At 42.7% G+C, this 18,730-nt stretch overlaps 1 protein-coding gene across 12 annotated transcripts in view; it reads right to left on the reverse strand.

Moving 5' to 3' along the window:
* Positions 1–4,986: 4,986 nt before the first annotated feature.
* Positions 4,987–18,730, reverse strand: part of SEPHS1 (selenophosphate synthetase 1) — a 29,738-nt gene continuing 15,994 nt past the window's right edge. For all 12 annotated transcript variants that reach the window (XM_067703639.1, XM_067703619.1, XM_067703643.1 and 9 more), the window contains 3 exons: positions 18,371–18,470; positions 8,448–8,660; positions 4,987–6,878 (listed from right to left, as the gene is read on the reverse strand). In XM_067703639.1, the coding sequence (XP_067559740.1) occupies positions 6,664–6,878; positions 8,448–8,660; positions 18,371–18,470 (528 nt within the window). In that variant the 3' untranslated portion in view covers positions 4,987–6,663. The remainder of the gene's footprint in view (positions 6,879–8,447; positions 8,661–18,370; positions 18,471–18,730) is intronic.

Here is an 18,730-nt window from a genome sequence, read left to right on the forward strand (position 1 = left end):
TGTGATTAAGGATGTAGCCGTGAGCTTATCCTGGGTGAGCCCTAAACCCAAGGAAGAATCTCTCCAGGTGACTTTGACATATCACTACCCTCACTCCCATCCCATTGAGAACCACTGATTTCTGGCGTTTTTGTGGTGAAGGTAGGGTAGGGAGGAAGGAAACAAGAAAAAAAAAAATCACACACGCACACGCACACACACACAGCACTCATTTCCATTCCTTTAGCTCTGACTTATAATTTCTGCATCTGTCCCATAAAGATCATGGTCTTCTCTTATGAAAATAATTTAAGTAAAACAGCATAAAGATATTTCTAAGGGCACAAATATAATTAAGCTGTGTGTTGAAGTCATAATACAAACCTCCTATAAATCATTTCCAGACAAAGAGATGCAAGTTTATTTTCTCCAAGCCCATTTCTGGTGTCAGCCATAATTAAAACAAGTCTGAAGAGTTGAGAAAACGTGTGGTGCAGAGAGGTTTTTAATCTTTCAGGAGGAGCTAGAAACTAAAGGCTATATATGTACAAATTCAGCAGAAAAGGAAAGGATAAAATTATCCCTTTATGGAACTGTTAGGATTGAAAAATGTCAAGAGGTCTAGGGTAAATTGTCCAACATGAAATGAAGATAAATCAACCAACACAACTTCACACACTTCTTGGGTACCGAATTTGTGCAGGGCTGTCTGCAAAGTACAGGGGGAAATAGAGAGGGATGCGGGTCAGCATTCACGTTAGCAGAGGGTTCACAGTCTATTTAAAGAGGAAGACAGTAAGCACCTGGCAAGGGCTTCAGGATCTGTACAAGGCATTTCTCCACGGGGAGTACATGCAGCCAGAGGGGACAGGGGACAGGGAGAGAAGCTGGTACCAGAGACCCTGGGAGCTGGTGGGTCAGAGGGAAACACTATAAACCAGGGGAGGGAAAGATCCTTAGAAGATGTGTCAAGTCCAGAATTTCTCTGCCGTTTTACAATTCAAGTATTTGGGGATTGGCTGTTTCTCTAAAATACCACTTATAACCTGCTGGTTTATCCTTGCACGTCAGAAGAGCAGACTATGCCACAGGGTACCTGTAGGCCCAGGCTTGCCAGGTGCCCAGGGCTCAGCAGTGAGTGATGAAGAAATCTTCCTCCCAGCCGGCCCTACTTGGCAGGGCCGCGTAAGCAATGCTTGTTAATTGATTTTCAGTGAGTGCCCTACGTATGAACCTTCAAGTGTCGAACTTTCCCAGATGAGAACGTGCGTTTTCGTGTCCAATCACGTGAGTTAGTTCACGTGTCCGGCATACACTGTCATGTGAGCGCATCCTCTACAAGTGGTTGCGCTTTTGTGTACTTTACAGTACTGCATAGAGTACAGTAGTACAGTATCTTTATTTCAAGCTAGATCTGCGAGAGGACAACCTCATTGAACTCCTTGCTGTGCAACACGAGCTTACTAATGAAGATCTGATGGAATCTGCCTCCAGAGAAAGGACGAGGAGAGACGAGAGGAAGAAGTAAACTGAAAAACTGAAGAGATTCACGACGCAGGAGACGGCAAGGGGATTTTCTGTATTTGAGGAGGCACTGTGAGTTTCTGAGGCACGGGACCTGAACGTAGACTGGTAGACGAAGGTTGCAGCAGCCATTCAGAATGCAATCCAGTGCTACCGTGTCATCTCTGATGAGAAAAAAAGAGCTACTACCCAGACATCCCTGGATCGTTTTTCAAGAGGGTAGGTAGACTTGAATTCAGCAAGGAACCAGAACCTGTGCCATCCACGTCAGGCGTGCGTGAAGTTGCAGCTGGCCCTCTGTCTCCTATCGCTGACGATCCTTCAGCTCTACCATCGCCCACCTCCTCTCCCTCCTCCAGTCAGTAACTCTTCTTGCCAGTTCACTCGATGCCAGCCCCTGGATGCCAGCTGTTGTACTGTACTACTGGGCTTTTCAAGGTACTGTACTGTAAGATTAAAAATATTTTCATTTTTAATTTTTTTTTTTGCGGTACGCGGGCCTATCACTGTTGTGGCCTCTCCCATTGCGGAGCACAGTCTCCGGACGCGCAGGCTCAGCAGCCATGGCCCACGGGCCCAGCCACTCCGCGGCATGTGGGATCCTCCTGGACCGGGGCACGAACCCGTGTCCCCTGCATCGGCAGACGGACTCTCAACCACTGCGCCACCTGGGAAGCCTGTTTGTTTTTTTATGTATTATTTGTATGAGACTATTCTAAACCTATTACAGTACAGTACTATATAGCTGATTGTGTTAGTTGGGTACCAAGGCTAACTTTGTCGGACTTATGAACAAATTGGACTTACGAATGTGCTCCTGGAACGGAACTTAAGTACTGTGTTTGAGCCAACACTTGTCGCCTCGAACAGGAGTGAACATGTAGGTTTGCAGCATTTCAAGGATTAGTGTTCAACAAAACTGAAGGTGAGTGAACTGGAGACAATTAGAAACACCTTCAATATTTCTGTTTCAATGCCTGAGTATCCTACAGCCATACAAGTGGATACTACATGAGGGTTGAAGTGATCGGGGATAGTTCTGGCATTAAACATGATAAGAAATTAGGTCCAGGGTATATTAAGTGAAAAGAAACATGTTGCACAACAATATATCTACTTAATGCCAATTTTTAAAAATCTCCATTACCCGTTTGGCATTTCTCTTAGTTTTGTTCACCTCCATTATTTCAGACTCTGGAAATTCTCTTTCATTCTTCCCTTAAAATATAAAAACTGCCATGAAAACACTATGGCCGGAGGCAAGGCAGTCTGCCCAGCCGAGGACAGTGGTGTGACGTCCTTCACCTGCCCCTTAGTGTCACCGTGTCTGCAGTCTACCTATGTGAGTGGCTTGGTCACCACCGAGCCAGCCTGTGTATGTATATATGTACGAATGTGTGCCTGCTTGTGTTATACATGGAGAGAAAGCGAGTGTGGTAAAATGTCAACAACTTCACATTTCTAGGAGAGTCCATTCTATTTCTTCAACTCTTCCATGTTTAATTATTTTCAAAATAAAAAGCTGGGGAAAAGAAATAAATGTTCCCTGGACTTGAAGCACCACCCCAAAACTTCTTAATGTAGGTAGACTTACTAGACCGATTTCCCTGGCATAAGGTGGCCATGGCCACTTACTTTTATAACTTATTATTTGTAATTTTTTTACCTTTTTTTTTTTTTTTTTTGGCCGTGCTGCATGGCTTGAGGGATCTTAGTTCCCTGACCAGGGATCAAGCCCGTGTCCCCTGCAGTGGAAGCGTGGAGTCTTAGCCACTGGACCGTCAGAGAAGTCCCCCCGGCAATTCTTGACCGTGTCTAGACACCTGTGAACTCCCCATCTTACTGATGGTTTCACTGGATGAAGGCCAGACAGTCCACCGACTCCCAGTCTTTCAAGACACGGAGACTAAACCAGAGGCAAAATGACATTCTGATGCTCCACTTTTAAGACTAGGGCTTTGTGGGTTTTCCTGGTGGGCCCTGGCATGTTTAATAATTGCGTGGTTCACTGTGGATCTTTAATGAGAAAAGGTACAAATTACCGTTCAAAGTAAATTATATTGTCTACACAGCCATTCCCTAAGAGGGAAAGGGTGAGTTGGTGTGGAAATGAGCAGCTCAGGGAGATATACACCCACACACACACACGTGCGCACACGACAGTTAAGTTTCTGAAGCATCAATATCTATGCTTGCTTTATTCTAAAAATTAAGAATAGTCTAGTATAGCTATTCTGCTCTTTCTTTACAGAATAACACTGTAAAATTTAGAATTCAGATTAACTCTTTCAAGGGTAATGCTAAATTCAGGCCGGAAACTGCTGGCTTATACGTCTACAATCAGAATGATTTTGAAACACTCGCATTTATAAGGCATGCAGAATTTGTAAACTACAATATACGAAGGCATGCAGAATTTGGAAACTACATAAGGCATGCAGAATTTGGAAACTACATCATAAGGCATGTAGAATTTGGAAACTACAATATACTAAGTTATTTAAAAATACTGAGCCCCAAAGTACATATTGCTTAACACAGTATTTGTTTCTTTTCCTGGACTGAATCACAATAAATCCTTCAACACAGCCTGTGCAATTAACAGACCCAGCTTTGATACTCACTGGCAAATGACTCATCTCCTGAAAGAATTACTGAGCTCCGCAGGGTCCAGGCTCTGTAGGCTGTCCTCACCAATGCCGTGCATTCTAACAGACTGTATCTTTGGATGCCAAAACATCATAGGGTTGAAAGGCAGTAAATCTCTATACCAAGATGAACATGCCTCAGTGTGGAGTTTTAAAGTGCTACCAGAAAGTCAAATAATTGCCTATTTATTAACTGTTCACCGAATTTTAAAACAGTCTCCATAGATTTTGCCAAGAACTCAAATATTCAGTGACAATCACTCGATTCTTCAAAGAACGTGCAAGATAACTTGGGGGGTTTTTCTTTGTTTTGTTGGACCCAGATGTCAATAAACAGACTGGTCAAGACTTGAAAATTCCCGGAAAAGCTTGTGGTAAAAAGCAAGGTCTCTCCCTCCCTCGGTGCCTCTGCAACGAGTGTGCCTAGACACACAGGGCGCTCACTTAAGCAGGCTTCCCTGGTCCCACCCCCCCACCCCCCAAATTCTGATGCTGTTGGCCTGCGGTGGGCCCAACAGTTTGACTGGGACAAGCATCCCCAGGTGATTCTGATGCAGGTGTGACGTGGACTCGCTCTCTAAGAAACACCCCTTTAAAGCCCCGTTCTTCCAACTCGATTACACGGACTTCTAAGTACCCAGCATTTTCCTTATAAACATGAATCTTCGCGAAGATGACTTCCTCAAGTGCATCATTCAACTGGCTCACTTCCTCTCAGCAGACCTGCCACCAAGGAAACCATCAGCATTCAAGACATGATCAACATTGAAAGGAGTTCAGATTTAGCCGTCACGCCTGTATTTAAAGAAAGAAAGAAAAAAAGCTCAACAGTATGTTTCTCTTACTCAGGTTTCCAACACATTTTATTTTGCAGACCACCTGCTTGTAGCTTTTGAGGACCAACATGGGTTTCAATTCCTATAAAACGTCCAATTAATTTCAGTTCTGCGGCAGCCCCTCGGTCCCGCGCACCGAACTTATGGCTTGAGTTCCAGTAACACGTGCGAAGAGGCTGCGCTTTGGCCCCTGAAGAAGGACGCGTCCAGGGTGGAGCCTCTTCCAGGGCTTCGCCTCCCAGGTGGTGGTTTCCTTTGGCAAGAAGTCTGGCTGTTCTCTCGGCTTCGGCGCCTGCAGGCAGGAAGTGCTCAGAAGCTTCCAGCGCAGACGCGTGAGGCATCAGTGCACTTGTGCTTGAGGACAGGAGCCCCCTCCTACTCATTCCATAGGGGAAAGTATACGGAAGCCTCTGTTTTTAAGTTAACACCGATAAACACCTTTTTAGATTGCCTATTTGTTCTAGAACTACAAAATTTACCTCAAGAAAATATAGGTCCCGTGAAAGACTTAAAAGTTTTATAAAACTAAAATCTAGTTTTCCCCCAATAAACTGTATTTTAGCCAAAACCCTCCCGATGCTTCTAAAATAATACTAAAAGGGGCATCTGATTATACAAGAGCAATAACAAAAATTAAATATTTATTTGAATAACAAGTTGGAAGTCCGAGCTGCACAGCTGGCGATACGCGTTTCCACACAGATCACAGGAAGCGTGCACGGAAAAGTACTGGCGCAAAGGACAAAATAATGCTAAGGATCAGGCTAAATAGCTGCTGATTTTAAGAAATCAAAAGGCCTGAAATCACCATACAAAATATAAAATGTATTAAACACTGCTATCCACAGAACAGTCTTTATTTTTGATTATATTTAAAAATTATTTGTGTTGCTAATTATATGTTGACTTGTAAATGAGTATTATACACGAACCCCCTTTCGGAGGGCAATTCCTTGCTGCGCTATCGAACATCTAATTACATTGCAGAAAGTGTCCTTTTTTGCTATCGATAAAGAAAACAGTTAATATTACTGTAAGTATTAGGAAGGCTACAAATAAAAGAAGTAACATTTCTTTTTTGTCTTCAAAGTGCTTCCCATGCAGAGTTAAGCACTTGCCTGGTTTAACTGAATGCACTCTTGGGTCAAAGAGATGCTATGGAATTAGAAGACTCAAAGGACTCATGCAACCCTCTCGCTACTGGGATACCATTTTGTCACTCACTCACCAATTCTGTCTTTCCAGAATACCATTCCAGACACTTCAAAAAGGGTCAGACCGATAATGATAAATATACACAAAATGAAAAGACACAAACTGCTATTTGACACTACAATGGGTAATGTCTGTGCTACGTGAAAGCACCTTTAAAAAGAGCCTACTCGGCAAGAGATAAGTGTCTAAAGATTCAAAATGAATCAACAGTATTGGATAACAATATAATTCTCAACTCAGAAGCTGCCTCAAGATTAGGTGCATCTTCAGTTAATGTAACGGGAAAAAAAGGCAATGGATTTTATTTGATTAATTGCATCCACTCACAAATCGACCTAAGGTCACCAGATGTGTAGACACAATGAGATTTTTTTCATTGTTGTTTATAGTCTTTAATTGAAACGATGATAAAGGAAATAGAGCTATTTAAAAACAAAACCACACAGCTGCCTCGGCCTAGATTAAGAGGTGGCACCAGGTGTGGGGTTCACATTCTGGGTGGCCACCTGTGGCGCGACCTCGATGATCCGGGGTTTGTCGATGATCCTGGCCGTGCGGTTACCCTTCTCCACGATCCCAATAATCCACGCTTGGTGGCCTTCCCCGTATTTGGGGGACTTTATCTCTGCGCAGAACCGAGCTGCCTGCTCACGCGGTAAACAGATTAGAAGGCCTCCTGGCAAAGGGGAAAAGAAGAGAAAAGGATGACCGTTAACTGCAGTTCCCCTGCCACCATCCCTCTAGAAAATGTCTGCACTGAGCTACATTCTACGAAGAAGCCGGCTGCACTGCCTTCACCTCTTCCACACTGCAGAGTCATTACGCAGCTCCTTGGTCAGCTCCTACTGTATTTCAGAACACACACGACAGAACTTAAATCATGAAAACGCCCCACCTGAGAATCGTCTGACGCTGTGGAGGTAGCAGTGAGGTGTCTGAGGCTCAGTGATATACGTGGAGGCTATCTTTTCCAGGCTGCGCTGAAAGGATTATTTAAAAACAAAAGAGAACTCCTTTTCTATTTGATTCTCTACATGGAGTCCTCATTTTACAAAAAAAAGGCTTTTGGTATATATATACTTTTTAAATTTAAAAATTAAGGTCAGGAAGAAAGTGTGCGTGCCCCAAAGTATCTGGGTTCTGTCACTGGTTCTGTCATTATCTTCAAAATGGAAAAAATACAAGATATATGAAAAGAAATCTTCATTGGTACTTGAGTAGCTAGGCTAGAATATTTCATACATTTGTAAGTAGAAGAAACACAAATCAGGCAAAAGTATATACTACACTTTTACAAAAAAGGAGAAACTTCTCATATTTGAATAGAGACAGGTTGCATTAGTTGGGAATATTCGTTAGTTTGTTCCAACTGATTCCATGCCCTCCAGGCGGCAGGAGCTGTTCTACTAGCAGTTCAGTTGCCCTCCTGGAGCTTACTTCTAGGAAATGGATTTCGTATCTATTTCGAGGCCAGGAAGTGGCAGGATCCTCTCCACTGCCATGAGAGGCCCACCAGAGACCCCAGGCCCCCCTAAAGGGCTGGTGCGTGGTTGGGGCTTTGTGGTCTTGGCCTCTGGGGGTCAGAACTTCTCACGACCAGGCCCACCCCAGACTGACTTAATTAGGTTTCCTAGGGGTCCAGTCTAGGCATGGGTATTTTTCTTAATGCCCAGGTGATTCAACTGTTTTACCAGGGTAGGGAAACTACTGAGTTATAGAAAAAATAAAATAAGAAGTAAAAGAAACTAGGGGGAGAAAAGAGGGGTGAGGTGGGGTGGGGGACTGAAAAGATGAAACAGAGATCCAGGTAAAAAGAAGAGAGAAAAAAACGGGACAAAAAAAAAAAAAGGTACTTTGGAGACATAGTATACTATTTCATCTCAAAACAGCAATTTTAGACTTATTTTTGCAAGGAAAAAATACAGCCTCTTCAATGTAACCTACGGATACATGGGTTATTTAAAATGCTGAGTTGTCAATGGAAACTGAATGACCTATTTTCCCCATATCCGCCCTCCTTCCCTCCCATTCCATCACCAAACACACAAACACTGGACTGAAAATGACACTGCTCATCACAGGCAGGACGGCAGGAGACGCTGCAGGGGGCTGAGAACCCTTGCAGCCAAAACCTCATGTGGGGTTGGGGGGTGGGTGTCCAGCTCCTGGACCTGGCTTCCTCCTCCTCGGGGACATCCCACTGACCTCCCTGCTTAACCCTCAACCCGGCCTGCGGCCCTGGTACCTGATGTCTCTGGGCAGGTCCCGTGCATGAGGCCAAACATGTTCCCGCAGGCCTTGCTCACGGCTGCCATCTTGGCCAGGACTGGGAGGTTGTGAATCACAAAGGACACCTCATTCCTCTGCTGCTTGGCCAGGTTCTGTGCGTGGCCCAGGATCCCAAAGCCCGTGATGTCGGTGGCCGCGTGGGCGTTGAACGTGTGCATGAGTCCCGCCGCTGCCAGAGGACACAGGAGCCTTTATCATCTGGTGTCGTGAATGGAGACCCCAAGGAAACACCCTTCCTCAACTCAAAATCTTACATATGCTTTGATCTCAAAACTCCTAATTGGTTGGCAACACCATACGATGGAAGTGAAATCAACAAAACCTAGAGTGAAATTCTGAAAGTTGGTTTCCTAGTTCAGTTTGAACCGCTCAGAACAGCAGCTTCAACCAACAGTAAATTCCCAGTAAACTAAAATATCTGTAGAGAGGAAATGCTATCTCAACAAAAGTAAACCTGTCTAAACTCTCCTAAAATCAAAGAACAAGATCTTTTAAGACTGTCTGACCTAAATTCAAGGTACCTTCCTGATGTCTAAAAGGTTAATCTCTTTTATTTTTTAATTAAAAACAATAAAACACTTTATCTTTTGGAGTAGTCTTAGGGTTAGAGAAAATTGAGCAGAAGTGCAGGAAGTTGCCGTACGGTGCCCCCCAACCCCATTTCTCCTGCATTGACACCCAGCGTCAGTGTGGTGCTGTGATGAATCAGTATTGATACGTCATTACTAACTCCAGTTCAGTTTACACTGGGGTTCACTTGATGTTGTACAGTCTACGGGTGTCGGCAAATGTATGATCACGTGTATCCATCATTAGAGTATCGTACAGAGTACTTTCACTTCCCTAGAAATTCCGTGTTCCACCTTTTCACCCATTCCTCCAACCCCTGGAAACCACGGATCTTTTTACTGTCTCCATAGTTTTGCCTTTTCCAGAACGTCAGGGAGTTGGAATCACTATATTTGGTCTTTTCGGATTGATTTCTTTCACTTTAGTAACGTGTACTTTAGGTTTCTCCGTATCTTCTCATGGCTTGATAGCTCACTTCTTTTTAGCACTGAACAACACCACCGTCTGGATGGACCAGTTTATTTATCTGTTCACCACCTACTGAAGGACTTGTTGGTTGCTTCCAAGTTTTGGCAATTATAAATAAAACTGCAACAGACATCCATGTGCAGGTTTTTGGGTGGACAGAAGTGTTCAGTTCATTTGGGTAAACACCAAGGAGCACAACTGCTGGATCTTACTAGTAGATTTAGTTTTGTAAGAAACTGCCAACCTCTCTTCAAAGGTGGCTGTACCATTCTGCATCCCCGCCAGCAATCAATGAGTTGTTATTGTTCCACATACTCACCAGCATTTGGTGCTCTGGATTTTAGCCATTCTAGTAGACGTGGGGTAGTACCTTGTTTTAATTTGTAATTCCCTAGTGACGTATGATGTGGAGCATCTTTTCATATGATTATTTGCCATCTGTGTACCTTCTCTGGTGAGGTGTCTGTTCAGATGTTTGGCCCGTTTTTGATTGGATTTTCTTACTGTCGGGTCTTGAGAGTTCGTTGTATATTCTGGATTATCGGTCCTTCATCAGACGTGTTTTGTGAAGATTTAGATTTTCTCCTAGTCTGTGGCTTGTCTTTTCATCCTCTCTCTCTTTCACCGAGTTTTTTTATATTAATCAAGTCCAACTTGTCAATTTTTTCTTTTATGGATAGTGCTTCTGGTGTTATCTCAGTAGTCATCACCAAATTCAAGGTCACCTAAATTTTCTTCTAAGTTGTCTTCTAGGAGTTTACCAGTCTTGCATTTTACATTTAGGTCTACAATCCATTTTGAGTTAATTTTTATGAAGGGCTTAAGACCTGTGTCTAGATTCGTTTTTTGCCTGTGGATGTGTAGTTTTTCCAGCACCATCTGTTGAAAAGATTATCCTTTCTCCATTAAATTACCTTTGCTCCTTTGTCAAAGAGCAGTTCAACTATACTTATGCGGGCCTACTTCTGGGCTCTCTATCCTGTCCCATTGATCTATCTGTCTCTTTTTTCACTAACGCCATACTGTCTTGATGTCTGCAGCTTTATATGAAGTCTTGAAGTTGGGAAGTGTCAGTCCTCCAACCTGCTCTTCTTCAACACGGTGTTGGCTGTTCTGGGTCCGCTGCTTCTCCATATAAACTTCAGAATGAGTTTGCTGATACTCACAAAATAACTTGCTAGAATTGTAGTTGGGATTGCATTACTCCTGTATTTCATTTTAGGGGGGAAAGTAACGGAAAGGCTGATTTTGGAATGAAATATGCCCTGTGTTTACAGAAGTACTCTGGGGTGAATGCCTTTTTGGGGTCCATTTCCTCTCTTTAGACCAAGATCTCTTTTACTTGGGTGCAATCTCAACGACACATGCAGAGAGGAGAATCGACCCTTCTAGTCCATGCTGCTAGATAAGCAACTAGGACGGCCCATCCTATTAACACACCCGCACCTGGTGCAGTGGGGCAGCCGATGACATTTAACAAAGCCAAGACCTGCACTTCAGCTCTTCCCAAGCTTTGAGGACCATAGTAGATAAGAGGACCCACTGAAACCTACAGTCAGTAAGAGGGATTCAATTTTTGAGGTACTGATTACCACTTCTTCCCTGTATGGGGAATTACTGTTGCTAATTTTTACTACGGAAATTTCAGCGAAACACAAAGTAGAGAGAGTAGCAGCCCACAACGAACTCCCACGTACCCAACAATGCCCAGCTTCAACCATCACCACCTTTCTTCTGGGGCCTCATCTACTCCTGCCCACTTGCTGGGGGATGTGGAGGGTCCGGGGCGTGGGCAACTTTAAAGCCAACCCCAATCATATCACTTCGCCTATAAATACAATATTTCCGTGTGTGCCTCTAAAAGATAAAAAAACTTTTAACAGCCACAGTATCATTATCACACCAACAAAATTAATACTACATTTGATTGTTCTCTCTTAAACTTCTTAACAGTTTCCCCTCCTTTCCCCCCCACGTCATTTACTCGTGGAAACTGAGCCATTGTTTTCTGTAGCATCTCCTGCATTATAGATGTGGTGATCTCCCCCGATGCTGACATGTTCTACCATCTTCCTGACTTCCTGTACTGGTGTTCAGGACCAAGGCTCCAAGAGACTCTGGTTCATTTTTTGCTGGCAAGAATACTTCATGGGGGTGGGGAATATCTCAACGAGAACCTTTCACCAAAAGGTTTTAGCAGCCACTGATGTTTGCTGTTGAGGTTCATTAAATCAAGGGATCAGCAAAAATGGCAACTTTGTTAATTCCATCATTTTTCCTGTGTTTATTAGATGTGACCTCTATAAAGAATTTTTTAGAAAATATGGTTTCCCTGAAATACACTCCATATAAAACAGGTAAAATAAGGGGTTGATTCCTTTTATTTCAGAACAAGTTGGTGCCCTAGCAACTTCCAAAGGTGACCAGAAAAGTTTTAATTATCATTTGTTTAGATACTTGATACGGTCACTCTTGTCTTTGATACTCAAACTGCACCCCCCCCCCACTGTGACGGGTGGGAGCCCCTTCAAGCTGTCGGGAAGTGACACGACCCCACTAGTCGCTGACAGTGCCACCACTTTCAGGCACAGGAAGTCCAGGCTTAGCTTCTGTACTTCCTGTCCCCAAACTGGAATCTGCCATTTCCCCAGGGAGTCCTGGCCCTTTTTAGTGGAGAGCATTAACTTTCCGAACAGAATCTGGGCACTAGGACTTCAGGCCTGCAGGTTATCACCACTTCTAGGCCTTTTCAGTAGGCACGGAAATGAACATTTTTATAGAAAATCTTGACTTCACACTGATCATTTCGAATTAAAGATTACAGATTTCACTTAGCTTCTTTGATCTTACTTCTCTCTTATTCTTAAAATCTTTGTTCCTAACTACATTAACTTATTTGCTTTATCTTACTATGCCAACATTCTCACAAACACAAACCCACTGATGACAATGAAATATTTTTGTGGATTTTTGTTCTGAGGATGTGCCCTGAAACTACCAGGCTCAAAGTGATTTGAAATAATTCTTCATGTGATTTTGCCACTAACTTAGAAATATGTTGAACGACCTTAAAAAAATTTGGTTCGTTGGCACTCTGTATATCTTCTTTGGAGAAATGTCTATTTAGGTCTTCTGCCCATTTTTGGATTGGGTTGTTTGTTATTATTGAGCTGCATGAGCTGCTTATAAATTTCGGAGATTAATCCTTTGTCAGTTGCTTCATTTGCAAATATTTTCTCCCATTCTGAGGGTTGTCTTTTGGTCTTGTTTATGGTTTCCTTTGCTGTGCAAAAGCTTTGGAGTTTCATTAGGTCCCATTTGTTTATTTTTGTTTTTATTTCCATTTCTCTAGGAGGTGGGTCAAAGAACCCTGAGAAGACCATAATTCACGAAGAGTCATGTACCAAAATGTTCATTGCAGTTCTATTTACAATAGCCCGGAGATGGAAACAACCTAACTGTCCATCTGATAAAGAAGATGTGGCACATATATACAATGGAATATTACTCAGCCATAAAAAGAAACGAAACTGAGCTATTTGTAATGAGGTGGATGGACCTAGAGTCTGTCATACAGAGTGAAGTAAGTCAGAAAGACAAAGTCAAATACCGTGTGCTAACACATATATATGGAATTTAAGGGAAAAAAATGTCATGAAGAACCTAAGACCGGAATAAAGACACAGACCTACTAGAGAATGGACTTGGGGATATGGGGAGGGGGAAAGGTAAGCTGTGACAAAGTGAGAGAGTGGCACGGACATATATACACTACCAAACGTAAAATAGATAGCTAGTGGGAAGCAGCCGCATAGCACAGGGAGATCAGCTCGGTGCTTTGTGACCACCTAGAGGGGTGGGATAGGGAGGATGAGATGGAAGGAGACGCAAGAGGGAAGATATATGGGAACATATGTATATGTATAACTGATTCACTTTGTTATAAAGCAGAAACTAACACACCATTGTAAAGCAATTATACTCCAGTAAAGATGTAAGAAAAAAAAATTTGGTTCGGATTTGTAAAATATGCTGTTTTAACTTTTAAGTATAGAAAACTATACAAAACATGTATTTCCAAGTCAAACTTACAAAACAAAGCATGTTCAGAGAGGGTCTGCTTCCTCCCTATTCCCTCTTATATGTAACCATTTTTATTAATGATTTATTTTTTCCATTGTTTCTTTTTGAAAGTATAAAATACATATTATTAATTCATATTCATTTATGAACATACATTTATGAACATACAAATTAATTCATTTATGAACATAATTCATATTCATTTATGAACATGCTTTTTTCATCTGGCCATATCCTAGAGATAGCTCCCTAGTAATAAAGCTTTCTTGTTCCTTTTTATGGCTGTATAGTATTCCTCTGTGCACAGAGATGAGATAATCCAATCAGTCACCTAGTGATGGACATTTGGACTGTTTCCTTCTTTTGCAGTTATAAACAGTGCTTCAATGAATAGCCTTGTACACATGTCATTTCATACTTTGGCCACTGTAGCTCTGGGACAGACGCACAGAAGTGGGACTTCTTCTGGGTCAAAATAAATGTACACAGGATTTTGCTAGATATGACCAAACACTCCTGCATAGTGTTCTGCCATACTGTACCCCTACCAATAATGTCTACAACTTAAGGATGGGGAATCTTAAATGCTCAAATTATAAACAAACTAATAACCCACATGGGTAAAAATAAATCCATTACAAATTACTTTCTTATTGTTAAACTACTTAATTTGAAGGACCAAAGAAAGGAAAAAGACTCCTTAGACTTTTTTTTTTGCAGTACGCGGGCCTCTCACTGTTGTGGCCTCTCTTGTTGCGGAGCACAGGCTCTGGACGCGCAGGCTCGGTGGCCATGGCTCACGGGCCCAGCCGCTCCGCAGCATGTGGGATCTTCCCGGACCGGGGCACGAACCCGTGTCCCCTGCATCGGCAGGCGGACTCTCAGCCACTGCGCCACCAGGGAAGCCCTCCTTAGACATTTTGAATGGCACAGGAAGAGAAGTACGAATGAAAAGCCTTGGTTGTAAGTGATGAGAACATCTGAGAACACAGAATTAAATAATTACAATTCAACTTAATGTTGAATATTGCCAAAGAAATACTCCTGGAATGCAGGAAAAAAAATTATAAAAAAATTTGATCTCAAAATAAATTGTTCAAAAGTAGGCAAAAAGTAATTTAGTTATGGTGTATCACTCAGGTAGAACATCTGGCCATTAAACATTATGTGTACTAGGATTATATAATATGGAAAAAAGAATTTAGTGATATTAAATGAATAAAAGCAAATTCCAAATATAAGTAAAATGTACGCTAACCATTAGTTTACAACGTCAACAATAAGACAACAGACAACCAACCAAAGGAAGAAATCCTGGGAAAATACATAAAAATATTAACAGAAGCTGTTTTTGGCTGGTGGGATTATGAACAATGTTTTTTCTCTCCTTTTTTTCATTTTCTGACAGCATTTCTATAGTTAACATGATTTTTTTTTTACAGTAGAAAAACTATAGAAAATAAACAGGAAGAGAAAACATATTAAAGAATCTTTAAAATGTAGCATACTCTCAAAAACTGTGGTATACCACCACTCTGGGAATCATTTAGCACCTTCTAGAAAAGCCGAGGCAGTACTGCCCTCTTTCCTACACATGTGCACCAGAAGTTCTCAGCAGCAGTCAGTCATGGAGTGGAAGATTATACAGTGGTGAAAACAATGAAATCCAGCTGCACACGCCAGGGATTGACAGGAATATTGAACAGTGTACAAAACAGCAAAAAGGAAATAAAATGACACAGGGATGATTTAGTAAAGCAAAAAATGCAAAACTTATTGCTCAAGGGGACAAGGCTATGTGGCAAAAACAGTTTAAAACACATGAGAATAAACATTAGATTCAGAACAGCGTCGCCCCTTTCCCCGAGCTGGGTGTGGGAGGGGCCCCTTGGGGCTTGTAAGGCCAGGTTCTCTTTCTCACATGAGATGGTAGACACATGGGTACTGTACTGCTGTTCCTTAAGCCCTGCACATATTTTATAAAATAACTTTTGTATCAATTTAGTATCTAATAAAAATTTTTAATAAAGAAGGTGGGAAAGGCAGATGTTGGAAAAAAATCTCTTTTCACATTTTATTTTTTTATTTTTTAAAATTAATTAATTAACTTATTTATTTTTGGTCGCGTTGGGTCTTTGTTGCGGTGCGAGGGCTTCTCATTGCAGTGGCTTCTCCTGTTGTGGAGCACGGGCTGTAGGTGTGCAGGCTTCAGTAGTTGTGGTTTGTGGGCTCTAGAGTTCAGGCTCAGTAGTTGTGGCGCACGGGCTTAGTTGCTCTGCGGCATGTGGGACCTTCCCGGACCAGGGCTCAAACCCATGTCCCCTGCACTGTCAGGTGGGTTCTGCACTGCAACACCAGGGAAGCCCTCTTTTCACACTCTAAAGTGACTTTAAAATCAGAGTTTCGGAGAAGATCTTTTGAGATCCCCTGTTCAACAGTCAAATTTCTTCTTCTTTTTAAATAATTGAAGACTTCATGGCTTAAGTATTCCATATATTGGGTTCAGAGTCATTTGGGGTAAGTTGTAGAATGGGAGGGATGAGATTTCTGACTGCTGGCTCAGCGAACCCTGAGTAACTAAATAAACAGGGACTTTTTTTAGGATAAGATTTTTGAACTTCATCTAGAACTTCGTCTTCCAAGTATCTTCAAAGTTCCAAAATAGGATTCCACACAACCCAAACCCAGGTCCTTAAATACAACATGCAATTAATGATGAGGAAGAAAACTGATATTTCCAGAATAAAACTGTACCAATTTCTATCACAGGCTTATGTAGATAGAACAAGTGGGAGAAACAGTGGCCTTTATAAAGTTGGACAGATTTGGGTTTGAGAATAGAAGCTGCGTGTATTCCTTACATGTATTTCTTTTCAGACAAAGGAGGAAAAACAGGATCCAATTCACAGGATTGTTCAAAAGATGTCCATGAAGTACCAAAAAGAAGGGCTAGCACAGAGTTCACTCATTCCATCCAGATTTAATGACCCCTGTGGTGTGTCCTTCACTCTTCTAAGTGCTGTGGACACTGCAGTGAACAAAAGAGAGCTCCCTGCCCTCCTGGAGCTCACATTCTAAATGCTGGTTTGCTTCCAAATCCTCTGTACAGAGCGACCCACACAGATGCTTTTCCAGAAAGGGTTCCTCTGGCTGGTCAGAGGTTAGGACTTCAAAGACACCCAACAAGGGCTTCCTTCTTTTTTTTTTTTTTGCGGTACGCGGGCCTCTCACTGCTGTAGTCTCTCCCGTTGCGGAGCACAGGCTCCGGATGCGCAGGCTTAGCGGCCATGGCTCACGGGCCCAGCCGCTCCGCGGCATGTGGGATCTTCCCGGACCGGGGCACGAACCCGTGTCCCCTGCATCGGCAGGCGGACTCCCAACCACTGCGCCACCAGGGAAGCCCGGGCTTCCTTCTTAATTATAAAATATACCTGGTGCTTTCTATACAGGTATGAACGCTAATAAAAATCACCTGTAAGATGCTTAAACTGCATCAAGTGAGTCCCTTGGCAGCCTTGCTGCTTCCCAGAAGATGACTTCTGGCTCTTTCCTGAACTTTCCTGTTTTACTTTAAACTACTTTTAAGATTCTTAGCATAGTACAAAGTACTGGTTCAATTACTGTGCACAAAGACTGTGGAGAGGGCCTTGATTTCTTACTAAATCATTAAGAAAAGGATAGAATATAACACTTAAAGGCATTATAAGCAGTAGTTTCAAAGCATTAAAAGCGTATCTGGCTTCAAATCCTAGGTCCCCATCGATTAGCTGTGACCTTGAGCAAGTTACTTAACCTCCCTGTGAAATGAGAATAATAGTAGCTACCTTGATAAGGTTGTCAGAAGAATTAAATGAGAAAATATGTCAGGTTCCTGGTACATAGTAACTACCAAATCAGTGGTAACCACTATTATTATTATTACTGTCTAATCAGTATTAAGAAGCTAGAACTAGAAATGAAATGTCAAAAAATCATGGCGTGAGTGTCATTACTCATTTATATACACAAATCTGGGAATTAAAAATATGACAAGGTTAACACTTGAAATTAATGTCAGTCAAGTATTTCTGAAAACATGCTATATAAACTTCTCTTCTGTTTTTATTGGGGTGCAGAGGAATTCAGTGCTGCCCATAATCACAGGAATGTAGAATTTGAAGCAACAGAGAGAAAATGTGACCTTAGCTCTCCATTTCACAGATTCATAAAGTGAACTGATGACTTCATCCATGCTTCTCTGCTTCTCCCCGGTGCCTGGCACTGTCCCCACGGTGAGCGATTCTAAGCCAGAGGGGACACAGATGCTGGCACAGGCGCAGTGCCCTGGAGAACTCCAGACGCACACCTCAGAGAGGAATGGCTGGGGACAAACGCTCACGGCCTCACCACCTGACCTAGCGCAACGTTCAGGCCAGTGGCCAGCCGTTTACTTCCTCTAAGGTGAGTCACATTTACCCCACGCTTCTGTCAAGAACACACGACATAGCTGGAGTCCCACCGGTGCTCCAGGCACCGACAGAGGGGGCTCTGCAGTCACTGGCCCAACCTGGCCCATGGCCAGTTCCTCCAGCTAAGAATGTATTCTGGTTTTTTGTTTTCTGTTTTTTTTTTTTTAAAGAAACGTGTTAAAAGAGTCATGGGGGGAAAAGAAAATCAATGCAACTGAGACTGTCTGTGGCCCACAAAGCCCTAAGTGTCTCCCGTCCCAGCCCTGCTCAGAAAGCTGGCCAACCCCTGCGTGGCGAGCCCTGGCCGCACCTGTCCTGTTGAGCCTGGCCATGTTCATCATCGCCTCCTGGTACGCCAGCTCCACATCCTCCTGGGTGACCACCAGCTTGATTTTATTCCATTTCTCAGGCTAATGATAGGAACACAGGTGAGGGAGCAAAGAGAGAAAAGTGTGATCAGTCTTTGCTTCTAACCACTGAAAGAGTATTTTTTCCTTAGCCATCTTCTGGGGCGTTCTGCTTCCCTAATTCTGCACACAATATTAAGTTTTCTAACTCTTCCCCCCGTGACTACTGCTTTAAGTGGCCGTTAGATATATCATCTGGCACCTTCTCTGTCCTCAGCCACACCTCTGTAGTCAAACACTGCAGCGTACTAGAAACTTGAAAC

The sequence above is a fragment of the Pseudorca crassidens genome, chromosome 1 (assembly GCF_039906515.1).
Source record: "Pseudorca crassidens isolate mPseCra1 chromosome 1, mPseCra1.hap1, whole genome shotgun sequence".
Taxonomy (NCBI): Eukaryota; Metazoa; Chordata; class Mammalia; order Artiodactyla; family Delphinidae; genus Pseudorca; species Pseudorca crassidens.